This window comes from Falco biarmicus, chromosome 7, assembly GCF_023638135.1.
Source record: "Falco biarmicus isolate bFalBia1 chromosome 7, bFalBia1.pri, whole genome shotgun sequence".
In the NCBI taxonomy this organism is placed as follows: Eukaryota; Metazoa; Chordata; class Aves; order Falconiformes; family Falconidae; genus Falco; species Falco biarmicus.
Window position 1 is genome coordinate 7,998,348 of NC_079294.1, and position 24,989 is coordinate 8,023,336.

Here is a 24,989-nt window from a genome sequence, read left to right on the forward strand (position 1 = left end):
GGAACTGGAAGGGTTACCCATGCGCTGAGAGGTGGTTCCTGCCGATGGCTAGAGCACTGTTACGCAGCACATCCACCACCTCTGCAAAACGTGGACACTGAACACAGCCTGACACAGCTGAGGTGTGCATTGCCAGCCAAGATTTATTTGCATCAGAGCAACACTTCAGGTGTCATCAAAACTCTGAGATAAACCATACCGAAGAGAGCGTACCATCTGCACACAAGACCCTGTGAGCCAACGAATTCCATGCAGGTATGTCATACACTAACCCTCAGGCACCTAAAGAATTTGTAAATTAAAGAAAAAAATGTCACTAAGCATGCAGATGGGAACTACTCACTAGGCCATTCCCCATCGCATCTTCTGATCTCAAATCTTCCACTTCCTTGCAGAAGGCCCTCCAAGAAATCCTTCAGAAAATCCACCATCCAACCTCCTGTATCGTAAATCTTATTAACTTGAAGGAAGCCAAAGGAGATTATCCCCTAATCTAGCCACAAAACCTTCCCTCTCTTAGGCAACGGGGCTTTGAGCACCCAGGAAGAGGCTGCCATGAGCAGGGCTCAGCCAGATTCTCTCCCAGCAGCTGTGAGCGCAGAGAAAACACATGGAACGAGGGAACAGCCTGTCCCAAAGCTCCCGGGGCAATAAAGACACCAGCTTGTCCTTGGCATGACTCTAAGGGTCAGTAACACCAGAGCTTGCAAATGGAGCGAGCAAGAGGACACAAGGAACCAAGCAAGGTGGACCACCCAAGCCACACAAAGCTCCCCACTTTCCCCACCTGCCCTTGACAGTGGAGCAGCGGTGCTGGGCAGCTACTGCCCGCACACGGGCTGGGTGTGGGGGCAGCCACGCTGTGGTCTGTCAGCAGCTGGGGCCTTTCACCCGAGGCAGGGTAAGGCAGAGCACGGCGGAGGCTGTAGCAGCAGCGGGACCCGCACAGGCAGCTGCTCTTGCCTTTCAGTTGAGTAATGCAGGCCCATTTGTTCTGGGTGACATTAATGCTATTCACCATCCATCTCAGACTCTTTAAATTACCTTTTTATGGCCAAAATCCTTTTCGTAATTGATAAAAATCTCTTTTTTATATCCCGAGTTATTGAAAAAAAATGTGAACTTTTTTTATTCCTCATTATAGTTTTAATACAAATGTGTTTTTTATTGACGGCTGCTTGGAAGCCCTGACGGGCCTACTGAGAGAGGCTTAGGGGGCGGGAGAAGGGCCAAATCCTGCTGTCCCACTTCCCAGCCCCTCACACTGTCAGACTAACGGCCACCATAGCCCAGCCTCCCCTCTGGTGGGTAATGTCATGCAGGAAGAGATTTCCTGTGATGGCCATACCACCCACAGCAGGCAGAAGAAGCTCTTGCTGACCTAAATCTACTTTCCCCATGTCTGTTAACGATGTATGAGAGATCCAACTTCACAGAGCACCCCAGCACAGCATTGCTGGAGTGGACAAGCTACATGAGACCCTCGTGTTCAGCAGAGCCACGTAGCATCAGTCCCACAGCCCCCCAAGCAACCACGAGAGCAGCCGTGCACTGACTGTGCCACACATCAGCGCTTTTGGGAAGAACACTTGACCACAAGTTTGTGCAACACTGGAGGGAGTAGGCATATGTCCTGGCATCCTGCATGGGTTAAGACAACACTGCAAGCTTGGGAAGAGGCCTTCTGGGGCCATAACAGGATCTGCAGCATCGTGACCTGAAGACCTTGTGATCTAGCCGGGTAAATGAATCTTCTATAGGGCAACATATGGAGCCAGCTACAGAAAGTGGCTCCTACTCCCTTGGGAACAACTTGGATGCTGTAGGACATGCACTGTAATACCCAACAGCCTACTGAAGGCCTAGCTGCTTTCCCACAGGGCTCAGCGCTGCTTCAATAGTTCTGCAAATCAGAAGTAAGCATATGTCTTGCCAGAGCTTAAAATGCTAATTAACAGTTCCAGAAGGAAAGAAATCAGTCCGTCCTTCTCCCGTCTCTGACACAGCAGAGGCTGCCATGCTGTACCAAGAATACATACAGAAATAGGAGTAAAAAGAGGAGCCTTTTCTATTCCGTCTGTCTTTTCCCATACTCCAACAGTTCCAGGGCAGGGAAGTCTCTTGCTGTGGGGATTAGCACCTTGCTGCGGTCTCATTCTAAATCTTTCCCATGGCAGGTTCACATGGGCATGTGATTTTTGTCCCTCCCTGTCAAACGACCGCATGGCATTGCTGCACATCACTGCAGTGACCATGCTCCCAGGTGTACCATCAACAGTGGATGAATAATGTGTACCCGACCTAGAAGACACTTTGGGAAACTTGGGAGCAATTTAAAATAGAGGGACAAAGGGCAGTAACCTTATTAGCCACAGTTTTGCTGCAGGGACAATGGCTTCTCAGACAAGGAGTATCTGTTTCTTACTGCATAGCACTGGTGCCATGCCAGGTACAATGGTAGGAATCCAAGGAGAGCAAAGCCCTTTAACCTAAGGCTGAGTCCTCCAAACATCTCTGTGAAAATGCATCTTGCCTCACAAACCTTAGCACAGGAGGTTCCTCTACCACACGTGCTTTGCTTACAAATCACAGTCAAACCGTTGACATACCCTGCCCTGCTCAATCAGCAAGCTCCATTACTGTATGGCTGCAGGAGGTTTCTTGCAAATGGCAAAATAGTCCTTGAAAAACAGGTAAAAGCTGCAATTAAATGTGGATGAAAAGGATGGTCTCCTTGGAGGTGCTGGCTAATAAAGCAATTAGACACTACTTCCCGTTACCTGCACTCCCACAAAGCAGAGCTAGACTGACATCCTTCCAAATGACTGTCTTTCCAACTATTTAAGCCCTTTATACAATTTGGCTTCAGCAAAGACAAGCCTTGACCTCTGGGGTCTCCCCAGCCCTTTCTCCCAGCTTTGAACACAGCAAGCACTGGAACCAACACACTCAATCACTGCTGGATTCTCCCTACGGGACCCTGTTTTGCCTCTCAGCCTTCCTGAAGCACAGCAGACTGGTGGTATAAGTATGTATGCAGATGTGGATACCTGAGGTCAGCATTTCTTGGGGTCCCTCAACAGCATCTGAGACTACTCAGCTTCAGCAGTTTCCATTCATCTCTGTGACAGCTTCAACAACTGTTAGCAAGAGGCCAGAGATGTGAGGATAAATCAAGGGGCAAGGAGGAAGGAGAGACCCTCACTCCCATGGCAGGCGAGACAGGCCCAATGCCCTGTACCAGCCCCTCGCCCCCCAGGCAAAGACACAACCTGGACACAGAGCACCTGGGCAGCCGTGCCACACAGGTGCCCTACCAGCATGGGAAAGACCCTACCTGGGACCACACTGGCCTCAAGGAGATGCTAATTTTATCCTGGTCCTAATCCCCAGCTGCACAACCTCAGACCAGACACAGGAGCAGAAACCCGAGAACCAGCCTGATGGGAACCAGCCAGAAAGGAGCACAGGTGGGGGAACTGAGGTATTTCTAAAAGGACAGTGCTGAGAGATGTGTAGGGAAGGAGTGTCTCCCCTCAGGAAAAATTACCTTCAACGTGAGTTAAAGCCTGGGTAGAGTATGGAGTACACAAACACACCAAGAGGGACAATAAGGAGTCTTGGGGGGGGAAAGTCATAAAGTTGATTACAAGATGCCAATGTGTGAGGATGGGCTGGAAGGTGATGAGCAATGGGCTCTGGAAAATGATGTCTTGCTGTATACAACAGAGGGATTACAGTGGTGATGAGGGGGTAGAGCTATGCTGTAGCCTACTGGGATGTGCAATATGACTGCAAACAAGGAGGTATTTTAGGACTAGAAAGAGGTAAAAGAGCATGTTGGCATAGATAGGAGTATACAATGAAGTGAGGAGATGTCACAGTATCTAAACTCATTATCATTGCATAGCAGCAGAGAAGCAAGACCCACAGAGCCATATGAGGGACTGCACTGGACAGTACCAGAGCCAGACAACAGAAAGGCACCAACAATATTTAGAAAACCAGGGCTGTAAAAGCTGCCAAGTCATTCTGCAGCTATTCAGTCCTATGAGGAGGGATGCTCTGGAATAGCCTTGATCAGAGCAGAGAGAAGCAGATTTACTTTTGAAAGGGGAGAGTTTCACAACAGTCTGACCAGTCTTTAGCAATGAGCAATTAGCTCCTCTGGGCACCCTGTCCATGGAAATTACATACAGAAAGACCTACAGGAAGCCTTTCTGACAGACACCAAAGGGCTGTCAGCTGGAACTGGCTTGGCCAAACTCAGAGATGCCCTGGGTTCTGCATCTCTGCTCTGGGACTGAACTGGCATCGCCTCCCCAGTATCCCTGTATCCCATAGCCACAAACCAGTCCCTTCCAACAGACCTGCCAGAGGGAGGAAATGCCCTTAATCCCAGTGCTGGTAAAACATTACTTCCATCATTTCTAGTTTCTAAACACAATGATTTTGTGCTTGTAAGGTGCAGCCACTCTGAAAGATTTATCTTCCAGAGCCCCTCATCAGTCTTTCTCCCTGAATGTCTGGTGTCCACATTTCACCAGAAGTTGCCTGGCTCTGCTCGCAATGCACTTTGTTGAGTTAGAGAGCTCAGCTGAGCCAGCCATCTTTATCTGTGTCATTAATAGCTCTGCAGAGAAAAATACAGTTGTGGGGTAGGGAACATACACATTTCACTTTCATTTTCCACACTTGACACCTTTTCATTTTCAGAACCTTGTTCAAGCAAGGAAGATGAAAATAGAGTAGGAAAGACTCTTTTATTCATATCTCATCACCCATTTTATGCACCCATATGCTTTTCCCAATTGCTTCAAGGAATCCAGAACGAGCCCAACCTGCGGTATCTCCACTGTCTCCCCAGAAGATTCTTACTCTATGATCTTGCTAGTGATCCAGAAGTCATTGTAAAAATTTCTTTCTGCAGCCTCTCCCACTGCTGCTACTCATGTTGCCCTCAGAATCCCACCCTCCATCTCAACCTCTTGCATACAACACTCAAGAGAATGATCACTGCCCATCACCACTTAGCCAAACCACTGTGGCCAAGATCAGAAAGACAGCATCTGCTCACTACTGATTATTTTTATCCCAAAGATCCCTGATAGCTACACGGATTCCCCCTAGACTTAAAACAGGGTTTGACAGGTTGCCCTAGTCAGCATATATGATGCACCTTCTACGTCAGATCAGCACACCTGCCATTTGCCTTTAAATCAGTCCATTAGCTCATATGGCAGAGCTCCACACTGCAGCTCCCAGTCTCCAGCCATGATGCTGGCCAAGAATGGGAGATCCACGATCACTAGGGTGTCACGCAAGTCTGCAGGGTGACAACAACCGCATTGAACTGCTGTAAATCTACCTCACAAGCCTTCTGTCTTTGCTCAAAGATCAGTCCCATTGGCATGATCTCCAGTTATGCCAGTTTTCCCACAAAACCGCTTCATTTGTCAAATATCCAAGCCTCTGATAAGATTCTCCGGCATAGGTCACATCAGAAGACAGACTGCTCCTAATTGACTGAAGACACAATGCTTCTACACATAAAATTGGCTTTTTTTGATCTTCAAGCCCTTTTGGAAGCTCTTGCCTAATTTGTCGGCTTGTCACATTCCTCCCTAGGTATCTCTGTATTTCCAGTTGCAATTTCTTCCATTTGTTCTGCATGGATCCAAACCATATGTAATTACTTCTTGCCTACACTTGAGATTCATGTGAGGAGCCAGCTCTTGCACCTGATGGGGGAACTGGAAGTCTTACCACTGAATTCGAGAGCAGCAGGGTTAGGCCTAAGTGCCCTGGGAAGCTTCCCTCACTGTTATTTTCTCTTCTATTTTAATTCATCTGCAAGCTCCCAGGTGAGATGCTGGCCCCAAGGGGGAAGATTTCAGGATCCATCTTTCCACTCTCCTCTACCCTGACACTCCACCTTGCCCTTCTGCCATTTATATTTCAGCTAAGTACATCATATTTAAAATGTACTGAGGATGTAGCTACGTGGGAATTAAATTTGTTCCTGAAGTCACCCTATTAAATCCTCTGGGCTCCAGCAAAGACAACTTTGGTGCATTAGATTCCCCCAATCCTTTTTGTTTTTTAAATACCTTGCAACTGATGAACATGGGCATTTACCTCAGCTTTTAATACTGCCCAGTTTCAACAGCTCCTTTATGTCTATACATGTCATTCTCTTCATTTGTGTCTTTTATCATCACTCTCTCTCTCTCATTAGCGTTTCCCCTCTATCTCCTTCTTCCCATTTCTACCTTTTTTTCTCCCCCTCTTTGTCTCTTCAAAATTAAATATTGCCCAGCACTGCCCATGTGGGTGAAATGAATGCTAAGAGGGAAGGCTGCTGTGGAGACTGATTTCGAGCTGCCTCGCTGGGAATCAATGAGGCATGGAGGGTTCATCTAGCTCCCAAAAAGCTGAAAGAAACCAGGGCGTATCAGTGGCAGCTGAACACGCACTTCAGAGAAAAGAAAAGGGCCCGTCTCCGAGCACCTGCCTCAGCCTCTGAGAGATGCCACACAAACTGAGCCATAGGTGGCTGCTCTGGTAATTTAATGGGGTCTAATCCTGGGGTGGCTTTCCACAGCTCCTGCAGAGGAGAGGCTGCCGGATGGAGGCTCACAGAGCAGCAGGGAGCCTGCAGGGAGCAGCTAGCCTGCCCTGCTCCATCTATCCACTGAGCTATGAAACACAGCTGGTACCGGCCAGGCTACAAGGCTGCAGTGCAGAGAGAGGGAGCATCTTGCAGGTCAGGGGCTGACATTAACCCTGCCGTTAAACTTCAGGGGAATATTAATTGTCATTGCTGACTGGACAATACCTAGACCCTTAAACTACACATGGGCAGACCCACCCCATCCAAATCTGCCCATAATATACCCACTAGGTGCAAATACTTCAGTTACCCCCTCACATTCCCCACATACCTCCTTACCACACAGTCAGACAGACCAGAACAACCCAAAACAGCCCCACAAACCTCTACATATGAGCAATAACAGATGTACACACTGCTTGCCTTCTTCAGCCCCCTGTCTTCCTCCCACTCACACGCACCTTCTCTACCATTGCCTTCACACACTGTTGCCTCCTGCCTCTCTCTTACCATGTCAGTTGTGATCCTTGAAATATCTCTCCTCAACATGGGCTGGAGTGAGGGGATATCTTCTTGTAAAGGGCAAGATGCAAAATATCGGAACATCCTCTCTACTGCAGTTACTTCCCTTACATCTAATGAACACAGGCACCTACATCTGATATCAGTGCTATGGGTTGCTGAGGGTTAATGGTGACATAGACTTCTGGGCTACTGTGTTACCTGACTGTAAGCACCAAAAGTGATTTATGCTATTATTTTCTTTGGGGGTTAATTAGGGGCTTGAGAAAGTAAAGGGCTGTCACTGTTAGATGGAATTGGTCCAGTGCAGCCAGAGGAGAGCAGTCCCTCACAGAGCTCTGCTAACATATCTTCGCCCTGAACACGAATACCTCCAGCTCCCACCCCTCAGTGTGGCAGATGGCCCTCCACCCTGAACTCCAGCAGCCCTGTGAGTCTCGGCATAACCTCGGGGTACGCTGCTCTGCTGAGTCCCGCCATTTCCACCTGCAGCTTTCACATCCTTAATCCACTCTTACCTTCTCCTTTCCTAAACTTGCTAATAATGCCCAGCAATGGACAAGGAAAATTCACATGGCCTTCTCCCAGGGGCAAGGAAGAGATACCTCCTGCTTGGTACCTCTTGCCACTGAGAACTACCAGGGACTTCCTTGCTCCTGTTTTCCTTCCTCTAGCTGCCCAGGGCTCGCTGAGGCCTGAGAGCCAACACAGGCTGTGGCTGCCCCTACCTCTTTGCCCAGATCCTCACGAATAACTTGCTCAATCTCCTGCCTGGTGCTCTGCGGGGCCTGGCTGTGCAGCACTTTGAGGGTGCGAGTGTACTCCTCAGGTAGCAGGTAATCAAGTGCTCCCAGGTGCTGTCCCACTTTGATGAAGGTGCCTCTGTTGGTGCAGCACAGGTCCCGGAGGCGCTCAGCAGAGCGCAGATGCACCTGCGGAGAGACCAGAACATCAGCTAAGCCCTTTTACTGTCTGTTACATGCACACATCCATATATATATACCTTTATATGTCCAGTATTCACACAGCCCAGGAATTTCCTTTCTTGATTTTGGGCATCATCATCTAATGTGTCAGCTAAATATTAGGACTCTGGCTTGATTTAGAGGGGCTGAACCAGACCAGGACAAGATGCTCCAGAGTATAAGGGGCTTCAACACTTGTTTGCACAGGCACCACGATCAGTGACAGCACATTACTTTCTGGCTCTGTCCACACTACCTCCTTACACAGAATAAGATGTCTAACCATGGGACAGCATTGGTTTGTCACTGTGCTCCACCGCTATGATGCACAGATTGGGAACCCTTGTCAACAGGCAAAAGTCAGGACCAAAACCATGTATGTTAGACTCTTAGTATGAGTGCCGTGAATTAAAGCAAGAAAATGAGATACCATTCCAGAAACTTCCAGGAACTTGGAAGCAGAATCTGTTAAAAATCAAAACTACAGGTGTCTATTTGGCAGTGAGGACGACAGCACGCAGGCAGTCCTTCATCCTTCTCAGCTCACTGACACACCACAAGGGGAAATCACATCCCTTCAGTCCACCCAGGTCTTGGTCTTACTGTTTACATTGCCAGCAAAGTCTGCAGTGACAGTGGTTTTAGAAACTAAGAATTAGAAGACTTCCCAGCTTTGCTCACATTGGCCAAAATGCAGCCATCAAATTACAAAACCTATCACCAACCATTTGCCTGGCCTGGATTTCAGCTCCTGAGGTTCATTCCGCCTTTCAAGAACAGGCCAGCCACCACATCCTTCAGTGACAATGATTTATTCTGCCTTTATTACTCTCACTAGACAAACCTCCTGCCAAGGACACAGCTACACTCAATATTCTTTAATAAACTTCAGATAAGTTAACTCTGATACATTAATAAAATCTAAGCACATCAATGATGAAAAATAACTCCGCACCCATCTCCCATTAATGCCTGACACCTATCTGCATGGAGGCTCCTAAGTCCTCTCGCTTCTGTGTCAGAAGTCATTGAAGGTCAAATCCTGTATCTGCAGACCTCATCTGCCCAAGACCCTGTGGTGTGGGACTCCACCAAAAGCCTCAAAATATACGGCAGAAAGGAACACCACCACAAAGGTGGGAACACCACACACACCCCATTCCGTGGCTATCTTTGACTTCTGTGCAAAGCAGTGCTGTGTCACATCATGGACAGGGCGAGTGTCTTGCACTGGGGAACATATCAGGGGAAAGACTGGGTGCTGAGCTGCAAGTGCATGAAACACAGGCCTAGGGGAGTGTGAGGAGAAAGCCTAATGTGCAAGTCTCACACTTAGCATGTGAGACTTGACAGCTTGATGCACACATACGCACGCGTGCACACACACTTTCCTAGGTGGGCACGCACGGGCAAGCATAACTTGTGCTAGGTGCGTGAGTTTCCCCCAGCGTATTGCCTGCTCAAAAGCACTCACGAATACATAGGCAGAAAATAACATCCACGAGCATACCTGAAGTCTCCCACATTATTGTGCTGCATTTTACACACCAACTCTAAAGCTCCTGCTGTAACAAGCAAGCCTCTGACCCGGCTGTTTCCCTGCTCCCCTCCCCTGTTGTGTGGCAGAGGCAAAAGCAGGCCAGAAGGGGACATGGAAAGGAAGCTGTGAAAGAGGATGAGAGAGCAACAAAAGCAGGGAGGGAGTATTGGGATGAAAGAGAAAGGCAGCAGGAAGGAGGGAGCCAGAGCAGCTGGGTATTTTGTCACAGCATCAGGAGTGCAGCCCATTACAGGGAAACAGCTTTTATGCAGCTTCAGTACTCACACTCTGCCCGCTGCCTCCAGCCATGGGGGAACTCCTCCAGCAGCAGCAATGGGGAAGGGGAGCAGTGGCCGGCCGCGCTCCCCCAGGATAGCCCGGGATACTGGCAGGACACAGTGGCAAGGCTCCTTGCAGATTCGTTCCAAAAACCCCAGCACTGAGCATGAGCCAGCACAGCACCCTGCAATCTCCTGCAGGCACAGCAGGAGCCCCTCAAATGACTCCAGGCTGCAGCACGGCCCAGGGCAGAGCGACAGCAACCCTGAGGCTGCAGCGCAGTGCTGGGCATGAGGCTGGGCAGCCAGCTCGGCATAGAGGTGCTGCCTCCAATGTACCTACCCATCCCACACAGATTGCCAAGGGAGATGGAAGAAACAGGATGGAAAACTCATAGCTGACAATGCAACTGGTTGTAGACACACTTGGATGCAGGGTACATCTCCATGTCGGTCACTGCTGAGAAGGAGGGAGAAATAGTCTCTCCTCTAGCACCAAGCGAGAGGAAATTTTGGCTCTTCCAAACATATCTACCCTGCAGAGAACCTGGTTGGCCTCATAGACACAGCAGTCCCAGCCAGGAGAGACAAGAGCATCCTTACAGAGAGTTCCAGGAACAAAACAGGACAAAACTCCCATGCACAGCATAGGGGGTCTCATGTTCTCACAACTGGCTTGGCTAAAACTCCCAAGAGACAGCTGCCCTGGCTGGCTGTCCAGACCAGGGAATGCCAGCTCCTGCCCCTGCTAGACAGACAGAAGATGACCAGACAACTTGTCTCAGAAGAAGGAAATCTGTCTGTAGCCCTACATTTTACAAAACTCCAGTCCACGTTAGAGGCAGAAGTACAGTGAGAATGAGGCAGGACTGTGAATGCAGCTACCAAGGTCTCTTTTCTTACCAACCAGGTCAGGATTTTTAGCAGAAACATCTATAATTAATATCTATTAATTGCCTGGATCTCCCCAAGCTAGGTCATGGTCCAGATGCAGCACTTGTTTCTCTGATAGATGACCTCTCCTAATCATAGGCAAAGCAAGAGTGTCACTTTCCTACAACTGTGTCCAATACTGCTGACAGGTTTCTGTCCTACCTTGGAGAAACTGCAGGGTAAATGGAAACCCATAGAATGGCTCAGAGCTTTTCTCTGAGGAATCTCACAAGATATTGCTCTTCGTTGCACAAGCAATACCTTGAAGACTCTTCTTATCAGGAAAAAGAGCTGGGAACAACAGCTGGTTAGACATGGACCTGCTTGTATCCATCATGCCTAGAAGCACACTGCAGAGAAAGGAAGCATTTCACGTACCAAGGATTACCAAGAATAAGCCTCCCTTGGGAAACACTTCAGATCACAAATGCTGTCTGAGTGTGTATATGGTTCTTCCCTCAGTCCACCTGGGCATCTCCTTCTGTCTCAAATCCCCTCCCCAAATTTCAGCAGGACAAATTCTCCGTTGTCCCACAGGATGGCCAACAGACTCCTGTAGTCTACCTAAGCCCTGCGTAGACTGGGATTAACATAGATTATTAAAATTGTTCCATACGGGCCACAGTGAAAGTTTAACAACTGTCAGGTATGGAGAGGAGGCACCTCTGGAATGAAGCACACACTCAGCAAGCAGAGCTTTAATTTTTCCTTGATGTACAAGCAGAGCTGGCTTCTCAAGACATATTGATGCTTTTGAAGGAGCCTTTATTCACAAAGACCTTGGCAAAGAACTGCTCTTCAGAGCACCAGACATGCAGGTGTCACAAATTGGCAGATACTAATCTCGTCTTAAAAACAAAGGAATTAATTTAGAAGAAAATAAATACCAAAGTTAAAATAGTCTCGTGAAAGCTTGAGTATCTGCTGTCTGGTGACAGACCTGGTGACAAAAGGGCTCAGAAGAAAGGCCACTAAAGACAGTAAGGTATGTGGTGGAAGCCACTCGTATCAAAAATCCTTCAGAAAAGTCATTCCAGCCCTGAAGGGCATACTCATAGCTGGCAAAATGTGAAATGAGGATTAGGAATGCAGAGAGAAAATTTGAAATTCAATTAGTCAAAGACATAACAAACAAGTCACCACAAATTCCTGGTGATGAGTGCTGCCTCCAGGAACACTGCAAACATAGACATCTCACAAAGGACATCAGGCTGGATTTCACCCAGAGGACAGGGCTAGAAGGGCTGCTCCTCTTCCCACCTCCATACTGGACAGCACTCTTGTACAGGGGAGCAGGAACAGCTCCACACCACGTGGTGCCTGCTCGCATCCCACCTACTTCCAAACTGAGCAAGGGAAAGGAGGCGCATTCTCCTTCTGCAAGCAATTCCCTGAACAGAGCAGGATGCTGAAAAGAAGCCTGGCCATCACTGCTTACAATGGAGTTACACTCTCCTAGACAGTATTTCAAGGAAGATGTCTTCAGAAAATACCTTGAAAACTTCAATCATATAACAATTACAGATTAATTCAAAAAGTAGCTGAGATGCTAATAATCATAATAAAATGGTCGCACATTAAAACCATTAGCTTCCAGAGGACTGAAGGGGAACAAAAGTTACCCTGTTTTTAAGAAAAATCCAGAGTAATCTGGGGAATTATAGTCCTGCAAGCTTTTATTCTGTATCAATTAAATTAGTTGAGATAATAATTATAGAGTCCTAAAAATCATCTAGCGAAATGTGATATGACTGAAAACAGCCAACAGGAATTTTAAGAGGAAAAAAATCATTCTTCACCAGTCCGCTAAAATACTCTAAGCATGTTAATGCAATGGTCAATAGAAGAGAAAAGGGGGATATCTACTGGGACTTTCAAGTGGCTTTCAACAAACTCCCACACAAAGAGTGGAAAGAAAACTGAGTAATTATCAGAGAAGATGTGACATCGCTTGCTCATTTTATCCCATTCCCAGCTCAGCATTCCCTCTCTGCAACACCAAGCCCAGCTCTACAGACGTCAGCAGTGGGGGACTCTAGTTAGGACAAGGCTGCAACATTTAGTGATGTTTTTACCACAGCTTGATTTCAACCTGCTCTGAGCTCTTTTAGACAAGGTGATACTGTGGAAGCCTTGCCTACCTTAGCACTTGCAATGTTGTTACATCCAGTGAGGCTGAACCAGCACTGGAAACACTGAGAAATGTGATGGAAAGGCAAACAGGTCTGGGTAGCACCCACAAGGCAGAAGGGTGCTAAATGAGGTGATACTGCAGAAGCCCTGTCCATGTTAGCACCTGCAATGTTGTTACTTCCAGGGAGGCTGGACTAGCGCTGGAAATACTGAGAAATGCGATGAGAAGGCAAACAGGTCCAGGTAGCACCCACAAGGCAGCAGGGGCTCTCTACTACAAATAGACTGACCCACATCACTGTCAAGAATAAAGAGCAGTGTCCCATTAAAACCTTTCTTACACCAAGATTTAATTTCCCTGCTAGTGATCTGGCAAAGGAGACAGTGGTGCAGTGACAAAAATTCCATGAGATGCAACAGAAATTATTCACCGCTATGGAAAAATAAGCCCTGCCAAGTCCCTACCAAAGATAAGTGAACAATCAATAGACTGGCAGCTCACCCTCAGCATAGATGGCTGCAAGGTTACACATATTGGAAGGTGCGATTTATCCTCCCTGCACACACTGATGGGCGCTCTAAATTAACTGTAGCCACCCAACACTTGCATCACATTGTTGTGGATGGCTCAGTGAAGGTACATGCTCAATGCACAGTGGGGGTCAGGAAAACCACGACAAGCTGTTTGACTGTGTAAAGAAAGGAAAAGAGAAAAACATTAAAAATATTAAAATGTCATTATTTAAACTGAAAGCACAACCTCACCTTGGATTCTGGACATCCCATCACAAAAAGAGGTACAGAAGAAAAAGAAGAGGGCAGAGAAGAACAAGGAAAAAATTAGCATGAACTTGAAAAGAGTCTATGAAAAAAAGAGATCTGAAATGCTAGAGGACTGTTTAGATTAAAGGGAGCTGATGCATAGGAAAGAAGAGTTCTATGAAATAATAAAATATCCCATTCCTATTTCCAGCTCTCACAAAATGGCCAATAGTCGGGCATTCCACAAAGCAACAACCTTTTCAAAGTTTTTTTTACATGCCATTTTACACAGTACAGCATTAACCAGTGGCACTCACTGTCAGAGGACAAAGAAGCCAAGAGCTTAATGGACTTCAGAAAGACTTTAGACATTTATGATAAAACAACCATACCTGACTTTATATGGAGCGCTTTTCATCTCTACAAGTGCTTTTACAAAGCTCTTTACAAAACTCAGGATTGCTATCCCCCATTTTACAGACCCGTAAGAACATTACATGTAATAAAATGTCTAAAGGGCTTTAAACACTCTTGCTCAAGGCATCAAGAAAAAAAATTACCCTATTGATTGGCCACAGCGAGAGGCAGAATGCAAACAGGGTGCACCATCAAAATCTTTAAAGAACTTATTTGGTGTATCCAGCTCCTACATTGCAGTTAAATTGGCCACCCCTGCTGCTGCAGTTCAACCTGCTTCCAGGGGTCTTCTGTATTTACTGAATTACCTGCCATTGCAAGGACTTGGGACATTGGTGATGGACTCTTGCCTTCTTTCCATGGCACTGCAGAACTGCTGCTTATGGTCTTTCATATTAAGCCTTTGCGATGCTGGGAAGTATCTTGTGGCACACAGTCTGTGAGAGCGTCCCAGGCATATATGCTGTCAGCCATCCTGGATGAGACAGCTCTTCCAGGAATACCTGCAGCCACAAGAGACTGGACTGGAAAAGCATGGCTGTCCCTCGGACTCCATACAGAAGGAAGAGAGGATGTCATTATACCTCTGTAGCGGGTATCCCCAAAACACAGTAAGTCAGGGAGGGAGAAAAGACATGTCAGAGAAGATAGGAAAGGAATCTGGTCCTTTTCCATCCCAAATCATGACAGGGCCATATGCACACGACTGGTAAAACTACAGAACAGTTTTAGATGACCCAGGACAGCACAAACCAGAGAGGAACAAAAGGATGCCCATCTCATTTTAACACAGTGAGAGCCTGAAATCGAGTGTCAAGCCAAAAAATCTGTGAAGATGTTTAGGGAGGATGCAGGCTGGTGAAGTGACTAGGGTACTCGGGTGCTTTAAGAACAGCAATAGAAAACCTAGAACCTGTTACAATGACAGTGTACTTGTGTCTAAGGGGCCGTTATCTCCTCTTTCAACAAATTTGAATAAGCATACAGTTAATATAAACTACTATAGCCTTCATTACCACTATCAGCCTGGTAATCAAACTGACTGACAGCAGGGATGCTGCAGGGAGACACACAAATCTATGGAATTGTTATTGCCTCCTTTTTGTATTATCCTTCCTGCCTACCTTTTACAACAGCTCGTTCCTAGGCACACCAGGTATTTCCCATTCAAATGCTTCCTTATACCAATACCATGGGATCATACTGCCGATCATGGACAGATCCCTGTCTTTGGAACTGGGATAACTCCTGGTGCAATGTACCCCACTAGGTAATAATTAATTATTTGTGTAAGTTATATATAACATTCCTAAAGATCTTCCTACGGGTCTCTGCCTGCCCACATGAGAGTAGGGCATTCCATATGTTCCCACATTATCTTTTCAGATCTTTTTAGTTAGTTCCCCTTGGTGTAAATGCTGTCAAAAAGGCATCTCCCTAATTCTGTTGACTTCCGTAGCTCAAAATAGTCCAAGCAGAGATTGATATTCTTCAGAAATTCTGGCACAACAGTTGGTTGCCAGTGGGACAGGCAGACGTGAGAAAAACAGCTTTACAGCTTGCAAAGGATAAAAGACAGAGATGATCCCCTAGACTAAAGCAATGTTTCTTAGCTTCAAAGTTTCACAAACATGGCAACAAGGAGTCACACAACTAGCAAGATAGCCAGTGAACCCTGGATAAATGGAAGGATATACATAAGGACCCTGCATAAGGCAGCTGAAATCTGGTGTTGGTGCTGTGGCATTGTATCACCAGTGCTAAAGGCAGCTGAAATTAAAGCAAACACATTTCACGATTTGTGCAAAATTTCCCTGGAGATCACAAGGGACTTTTCCAAACCTAGGTCAGCCCATTTCACACCAAACAGACACACAAGCTTCCACCCTCCAAGCCATCAGGACTCTGAATTTCAACACACAAGCACACACAGATATTGACCTCCCCCCCATGATCTTCCCACTAATACCCTGATTCACAACATGGTTCCTCACAATCCGTACAGGTGACTAAGGGGTAGCCTAGCAACAAACCCTTAGCTTGAGATGTCACTTGGTTCAGGAAATATTTACGCTGGGCTGAGGTCCATCTCTTCAGCCAGTCACTTCCCAAGCTGCTCTGAAAAGCAGGGAGCAGCATTGCTCAACCACAGCACAGAGCACCAGCAGTCACCTTGCTGAACCCTGCACTTGCTGGCTGGTGTATGCACAACCAGCACCGATTGCCTGCTCCGTGTTCCATCTTCATTTTGCTCCAAGCTCGGTCATTTGTGCTCTGATTATCTCTCATTACTGACGACCTTGCTGTAATGAGTTTTAATCTGCCTCGTATTAATTAGAAACATTTTCATTAGCCAGCTCAATTTTAGGTAAATAGCTAATAGAACCAACTGAGCTGCAATTAGTTATCTGTGGGGCAGTTCAGGAGAAAAATCAGAAGGGAGCAGCTGTTTCCCCTCTAGACACCTCTGTGATATAATGCACTATTCTGTCTAAGTCTCCTGAGTACAGAGACGAAGGAGCACAGGGAAGGGATGGTCGGAGACAAGGGGAAAATAACATGCTAAAATAACTGGGGTGTAGCACTTCTATAGCTACAGCATTACCTGTCTATTCTCCCCATTAACAGTTCCACATCCAACTGTTGAATATAGGAATTTGAGAGTCAAGCTGAGAGCTTTACACTTACAGACAGCACCTCCAGTGAACAAGGTTCTGCTCTTGAAGCTGCTTTGCCCTGTTACTCTACAACAGGTCCTTGACAGGCTCTAATTTGGGGTGTGTACACTTACATGAATGGTACTTACACGTGAGGATAAGATCAGACCAGAATCAGACCAGATTTGCATGAGAAGGAAGGACCAGACCTATGTATACACAGATGTATAACACCTGCAAAGTCAGCAGGTTCTCAAAAGTGCCCTCAGTGTCTTGTTGTCCTGATAGGGCTACTATACAAAGAGATCTGTCCTGCGCTTCATTGCAGAGCACCCACAGAGGACAGGATTCAACAGCATGGCTGCAGAAGGCACAGGGTTACAGAAGCTGCAGTGAAATTAGGCACGTGTCTCGATCCATTGATCACAGTGCCTGCAGCTCCTGTTCAGAGGCAGGTGAAATGATAATAAATTTGACACGACATCTCTCAAAATCTTGCTAACAAAATTAATTCAGCTCAGCTTGGATCAGACTATGTGGGATGACAATGAAAAAAAAACCTGAGGGCTGAAAGACACCATCTTATATGGCCTTGTCTTTAGCTGTAGTGGGGGACTCCCAACCATCAGTCCTATTAAGCCCTATTTTATTTGCTATTTCCAGTAGCTATAAAGAATAAGATCACCCAAGATGTGTGTTACATTCAGCAGCGTTCCCTAAACAGAAGCTGCTGACAGACCCTACAGAAACTGCACAGGCGATGATGCTGTGCAGTAAAAATGACCTTAAGGGAGAACACCCCCCCAGACAGCTATGTCTAGGTAAGGAGAGCCTGGGAAGACAGTAGCATGTGAGGGAATAGCATCAGTAGGAAATGAGGGCTGGTCCTGGGCCATGAGGAGGGTGGGGGGAAGAGCTCAAACAAGGCCACATTAGGAATTAGCTCTCACTGAAGCTCATGCAGTTATGGCTATGCATAGGGAGGCTTCACACTAGGGAGAGAGGTGTAGGGATGGCCTCTTCACTTAAAGAAAGGTCTGAAGTTCCAGATAGAGAAAGCAAAACAAACAAGGAAGAGTACATCAGGAGCCACTGCAAGACAGATGAACTGGTATGGTATGAAAGAGAAAAATTTTTGTGGTGTGTCCTCAATAATAAAATGTGATTCTGCCAAGAAGGCTGACCTGGTAACATTTTCTAATTAAACAAGAGGTCAGACACTGTAAACAGGAAAGGAAACATACAGGGTGTTACTAGGGTTAGTGAAGAGGTGGAAGACGAGATGAAACGAGTACCAAAGGAATCTGTTCAATACTGAATATTCTTGGACTTCAAAGCAAAGTGAAGGATCCTAGCAGCACAGATGAGGATGGACATCTGACAGCCTGATCCCTTAGTCCCCACACCCCACCCTGCAATAAAATGGAGCTGGAAAAGTCACGGACCCCACAGGAAACACCGACAGACAGAAGATACACTGAAAGACATACTGAAAGATGAAGTTTATCAGGATCGATGGCCCAAGAACTGAAGGAAAGATGGAGAAAGCTCAGCTAAGTCTCATCTGCTTCAACAGCTGAGGGTCAAGACAGGGTAGCTTCACACAGTCTGCTCTCCTAGTGTGGGTGTGCAGGGAAGAAGGAAGCACAAAGGCAGCCGTTGCAGCTGGAGGGGAGAAATCATCACATCCACTTTGTCAACGCCGAAGAATTTGGGCTGACATTTTTCTCTTCCCCAACAGTCAAATCCCACCCTACCAGCTGCACGTCACAGCTGACCTCCAGTCAGGACCTATCTGAGTCAACGTCAGACTATTAAACCATGCAACAGCAGCTTCTCCCTCCTTGTACATATGCAACTTCTCCCCTGGCAGGTTACTCCAATGGCCAGGGAAGCAGAGTAAGTGGGCTCCCTCTCTTACAGCCACACAGACAAGCACCAGCATTGAGCTTGGTTACAGAATCCAGAAGGAAGGGTTTCCATTGCAATCTCTCTAGAGATCTCAATACAGCCCCTTACCAAACTGAGAGGCAGATTCCTTTCCCCTTCTTTAATCTGAGAAGCTCTGACCTTTAAAGAACTGACCCTTCCCACAGGGACAGGATGCCTGAAGAGGAGAGACACAGTAACACATGAAATACCTAGAAGTGATTAAATTAGATCGACAAAGAAGTCAGGAAAGATAACAACCATGGATTATGCTGTCAATTCCAAAAACCTGCAGTGACTGTCATAGCCCCATATCCAACAGATAGAGAGAGGCTGTGGTGCCAGTAAGTCACCATCAATGGCAAAGTGCAGTTCTACTTCTAAAAGTGCCTATGTTGAAAAAGAACCCAAAACTCAAGAAATGTCCCCTTGTCACTCAGCAGGTCTGTTCCCTTCTAAGTACCAGAGTTGCTGACCTCAGTGAAAAAAATATATATATAAATTACTGCAGCTTTTTCATCCAGTTAACATCACACAGCTCCACACCAAGAAAGGCAGCCAGTGTCTATTAGCATCCCAGCAATGTCACCACTGTGGGAGAGTGAGCTGGTGTCTCTTTTGATTCATACACAATCAATAGACTTGTTAAACTGCAATTAGAAGGTCAGATCCTTCCTTGCAGCCACTCTTGTGCTTCCTCATTGAAAACAGTAGTTTTATGCAGGTGCCAATGGAAGCATAAGCAATGGGCTTATGGGGATGTCCGTGAAGGTAGCATTTGGTCTACTGAATCCTTACAGGTGCTAGGAACACAAGCAACAGATATAACCTATATTAGCTTTGAGTGTGTCACTTTAAAATAGCATGAGATAGCAGTTTAATAAAGAAAAACGTGAATATTTGACATGGCACTAAACTGAGATGAACAAAAGGAGAGCCCAGGTGAAGCCATGTGTTGGTTATTCATTATCCAGAGTAGATTACTTTTGTTCCCACAATAAGCAGAAAGAATTACCCCCAGCAGTACCAGAGGCAATTTTCATTATTGCAGCTGGTATCACAATGAACAATATTGTATATGTCTCTCCTGCACTTGGCTGTGGCTCACCAAGGTTGTGAAGGGAATAAAACTGAGATCATCTTTATATACAATTACGTGTTCAACATTTTGCCCTTTCCATTGCCAGTTGTTGAGTCTTCCCTCTCATCTAAGAGATGAATGAGCATCCACGAGGCAGGGGTGCTGCATTTGTAAATGTCAAACATATTGTAAGAACCTAGAGTAAAACAGTCAGTTAAGCTGTTGGATGTCTGGTCTCATTCTAATTTTAAGAAAACGGAGTGTCCCTCCACCTACAGACTCACTGTCAGCCATTACTTTATTTACGAAGAAGTGGGTGCAACAGGAAACATTATCAATGTATGGAGAGCTGGGCACACAGCCAAGAAGAAAAGGAGCAGAAAGCCTCCACCACCAGGTTACCTGTTCCATCCAGGATCAACGTAGCTAGTCAATATTTAAGAGTGGTTCAGCCTAGGACATTATAAAATAGATTTCTGTACAATTGCCTGTGAAGGAATATCCCTACCCTTATCCCCCATCCTTCCAAAGAAGCAATTACAAATAGCAGGAAATGGGCTTTATCAAGCAGAAATCTGGGGTGGATTTTATCTTCATTTAAAAGACACTGATTACCATAAATCACCTATGCACATATCTCAAGGGGCAGGGTAAGGGAAGCCTGGTCCATCATTACCCAGTTACAACCTCCCTGTGGAGAAAACTGCAAATCAGGCAGCACTTGCCACAATTTGAAAAAGAATGTACCATATAGGAGGCCAGGTTTCAGTCTGAAACTCTCATAAACAAAAGTCCAGGCTCCTTTGTCAAAAGGGGGAGAATCTGGTATAAGAGGCTAACATGGGACAAGAAAAAACGAAGATGACGCTGCACTGGAGATAATAGGCAAGAGGCAATCTCCATCAACAGGCTAGTCAAAGACAAATGATTTCTAACCTTGGCTAGAAGGTAAATAGTAAACTCAAGACAAAAGGCTTATCACAAAGGCAATCAGCACAAAACCTGACAGAAAAAATCATACTGACAAAGATCCTCCAAACAATCAGACCTTGCTGGCAAAATACAGTCACTGCGGATAGTCCCAAAGACAAAATTTGCATGCCAAAAAGGCCCATAGAGAATCAACACTACACAAGATGGACATGAAGCAAAGCAATGAAATCAGATGCTATTAATTCAAAAGTAATGCTATCTGTGACTTCTAGCCTCAAATATTTAATATTAAAGCACTTACACACTCCATACAGAGATACAGAGATCCCATGAAGAAGGATGAAGTCACAGTGAAACTGGGAGTTGACATTAGCAGGCAGGAGAAGATGGAAAATGGGATAAATGTGGTCTTGATTCAGTTTCGCTTCACTGTTCTCCCATTATGGAGATCAAGGCACGAAGCGGGGTTGTGCGTTGATCACCACTGAAGATTTGTTCCTTTCCTGGGCAGGGACAGAGTGCTGCATGTACAAGCACTTGGCTGGAGGTGGTAAGACGGGACTCCAGTCCCAACTAAACAGATCCTTTACCAAGACTCTACTGCCTGACGACTTGAGTGAGACAGCAAAGAAGGCAAAGCAGAGAATGTGAACAGGTCTCCTCCAGGAGCTTCTTTAAATCTAGGCCTTCTCCAGGAATTTCTTTAAATCTGTATTATGCCTATTCTGAAGACTAAAATAGGCTCCTTTTTAACCATGTGCTCATCAGCACCTGGGATGCATAGCATCCAATAGTAGCCAGTCAACTATGAGATAGACATCTAACTGCCTCTTTAGGAGCACAATTGCCAAGACTACATGAATTGCTGTCCTGACAACACATAAATTGGGTGAGCTTCTAAACACAGCCATGAGTAATCCAGATATTTCAAACTCCTCCTCCCCTGGACTTTGACAGAACACTTCAGGCACAGGGAGGCAGGGTGCCTTAATCACCTCCACAACAGGAAGGCAGTCATCTATGGGCCAAATCACAACAGTCCCCAGAGAGCACTCCACAAGAATAATTTTGGGCAGGTAGTCTGCAAATTCCAGGGGGACACAGAGAGAGAGAACATCATTGGCCACTTAAAACTCCACCAGCACATCAGATCTGACCTCCCTGACACAGGGAATCCTTAGTGGCAATAAAGTAGTCCAGATAATGATTTTGTGTCTTGTTCTAAAATCCATCAAAGCCACAAGTCCAGCATTCCTCACTTCCAAGCCTTCATGATGCTGCTCAACCATGACACAAACAGAAGACATTGGTCCAACACCAACCATGAAGACCTCCCCTCCATATGGCAATGCCCAGATTCAAGCTCATTTTGGCATATGGTACTGGGAAACCAAAAGCTCAGGAAAAGCAAGCTTGGAAACCCACTCTATACTCTAGTTCTGGTTTTGCAAATCCCCCATCTCCAACTAAATATGTGTTGGCTTACAGAGAAGCACATGTTTCTAGCAGTTATACGGAGCTGTTAGATTTTACTATTCAGTTGCCTGGAAGAAGAAAAAGAAATCTCCTCTGTTGCCCTATTAATCTGTCATAACAGGATTCTTCATAATTAATTTGTCCCTAACAGTTGCTTTGTAATGGTAGCGAGAGAATATTTCAGGAATGGCAATTACCTCTGGTGTCAAAATGATGAGGAAAACAAATGTTCAACCATCAACAAAATGCAGTGCCTTTTCCACTCCCACCCGATGGTGGGTGACAGCACTGCACATCAGAATTACAGTGCAGTTAATTACTAGGCATGTTGCAATTGAGAATTCATTTCCCCTCTTGAGATTAAATTTGTTGAGCAACGCAGGTGGAAGGAGAGGCACCTGCCATTGGGACAGGGGTTGTGTGGGGAAGTGGTCTTACCTACACATTGCTGCTGCTTTAATTTACTACACTTATCTCCAAAAATTATAAGCAATGAACACTGTTTAAAGGAACTTTTCTTCATTAGCTACACACACATCCCACCATTTCAAAGACGTTGCAAAGGGACAGAGCTTGACTTCTTTGTTGTTGCTTTATTTAAATTTAGTATCCTTCAAATAAAAATCACATTTTTCAATACTAATATGAAATATAATGGGCTTCTAGGCTGTTTGTAAATGGAAGAGTTCCCTGGGCTGTGAGCTCATTTGATTTCAGCCTGCTACAGAATCTAACATCTCACTGTTTCTGGAGTGAGATTTCCAGGAATGAAGCTAAGATACACACAGCGTGGAGCTCATCTTTCCAGATGAGGACCAAGCTCTGCCAAAGCTGGGAATCATACTCCAGAAAGGAACTGGGAAGGGCAAACCTGCTGGCTTGGCTGCTATCAACACAGGTGTGCAAAGCCGCAGGCTGGGAGAGCTGTCCTGTCTGGGGCTGGCAATGAATCCACCCAGCACTTGCTACCCTAGAATCGAAACCATGGTTTAAAAGAATCAAACATCACCCTCACTCCTGGTACAAACTCGGCCCCTAACCTGTGGCTTTTGGGGCCAGTGGAGGTTGAGGAAAGTTGCGGTGGGTCTATCCCTGCTGGTCAGGGAGGCAGGAGGTGGTATAGCTCTTGGCAACCCTTCACATGCATCAGGTTGCAGAAACCCCTTGTCTTCAAGCACACAACCTAGTACAAGCACCAGCTCAGAGTGAGGAAAGCACAGTTCCAGCTAACAGCCTTGCTGTTTCTCACCTTCCATCACTCAGGAGCCATCATTTCATTATAAAAATGTTCCCCAGTCAAGGATCACCATCCCATATATTGGCAGCAAGTAACTCCCAATTCAGACTGCCACACCAAAACCTCAGCTTACTGCAAAAAATAGAAGCAGGGAAGCTGTCCAGGAGAGAAAGAGGAGAGACAGAACAGGTGATACCAGGGCATTGCAGACATCAAACATCTCCTGCTGGGCTCTGGAAATGCCCAACTGTGCTGCCTGACTATGAATACAAAGGAAAGGGCCCAAGAAAGGAAAGGGTATCTTCCCTACTTCTCTTCACACAACAGTTCTACGATAACCAAATGGAAGCGCAAAGCCTGCTGCCCTTCAGCAACCCTACAAAAACCAACTTGTGTTCAGAGTAACCCTACAATAACAAACAGGCTGTACCATTACAGAGTTCACAGGCAACTGAAAACAAGTACATTTTCAAACAGAGACTGCAGGGGCAGTAAAGACATTTTAGGAGCTAGCTGTTTTCAAAAAGCAACTCTGCTAGTGACCTTTTCAGTGAATTTACCTCTAAACTCAGCAAAACTGGCAAGACAGTAAAGGGATCCAGGCTTAGCAAGAGGCATTTCACAAAGCACTGTGCATGTGTGTATATGTGCAGGCTCACACGCAAATTCATCATTAAAGTGGAGCTAGGAACAGAATGGAGGCTGTATAAAGATGACCCTTGTCACTATGTTTATCTGCTCCCTGTGGGCCCCTTCCAAGTCACATCAGCTCAGTACACTGACAAAAACAAGTTGTTACTGGTGTCAGACCTGCCAAGATGATGCTGCTGCAGAGAAAGGAACAGCAAGCTGCTCTGAATGGTGCACCATCAGCAGAATTTGCAGCTACTGACACGGGACTCTCAAGTCAAAAAAGAAACAAGAAAAAAAAAAAAGGAGGGGAAAAAAAAAAAGCAATCCCAAACCAGTTCTATGGGACCAAAAGCAGGCTTAACTAGGTTAGCAGTGAATGGGATTACCATCTTGGATTCACTCCTCCAAAGCCATCTTTGAACTTCTGACTCTGTCTTGGAAGTGGTTACTTCAACAGAAGCACTCATATCTGAACACACAGGCACAGGTCTGCAGGCAGACAGATGTGCCTGTCCAGATGTGCAAAAATGCAGAATATGCTCACATCAGCAGATTCCTAGTCAGGGCACCTGAACACCCTAGTACATAAAGGGGTAGCTTCCAAACTTGGCATTGAACTTCACATTTTGTTTTGTTCCTAGACTAAATCAGCAACTGCTCCAACTGAAGAGAAACAGCTTCCTTTCTTCCTAATTCCCAGGGCTTCCTCAGCCTGGCTGAGTCCTGCCTTATCCTGGGGCACCAGATGGAGCAAGACAGACACCTTTCCCTCAAGTATGCAAATGACCCCCCCCACATAAGTAAAAGGGTTTGCCTGGAACCCACTAAGATGCCTTCAACATTGCCAAGAATTCCAGAAAAGGGTTTGCAAGACACCACT

General features: G+C 46.1%; 1 protein-coding gene across 2 annotated transcripts in view; it reads right to left on the bottom strand.

Annotated features, from left to right (window-relative positions):
* ADCK1 (aarF domain containing kinase 1) overlaps positions 1–24,989 on the bottom strand; it is a 78,272-nt gene that overhangs the window by 39,326 nt on the left and 13,957 nt on the right. Inside the window, exon 4 of one of the 2 annotated variants that reach the window (XM_056346758.1) lies at positions 7,864–8,067. The exons of the other annotated variant lie outside the window; for it this stretch is intronic. Within the exon in view, the coding sequence (XP_056202733.1) occupies positions 7,864–8,067 (204 nt within the window). The remainder of the gene's footprint in view (positions 1–7,863; positions 8,068–24,989) is intronic. 2 annotated transcript variants of the gene reach the window in all.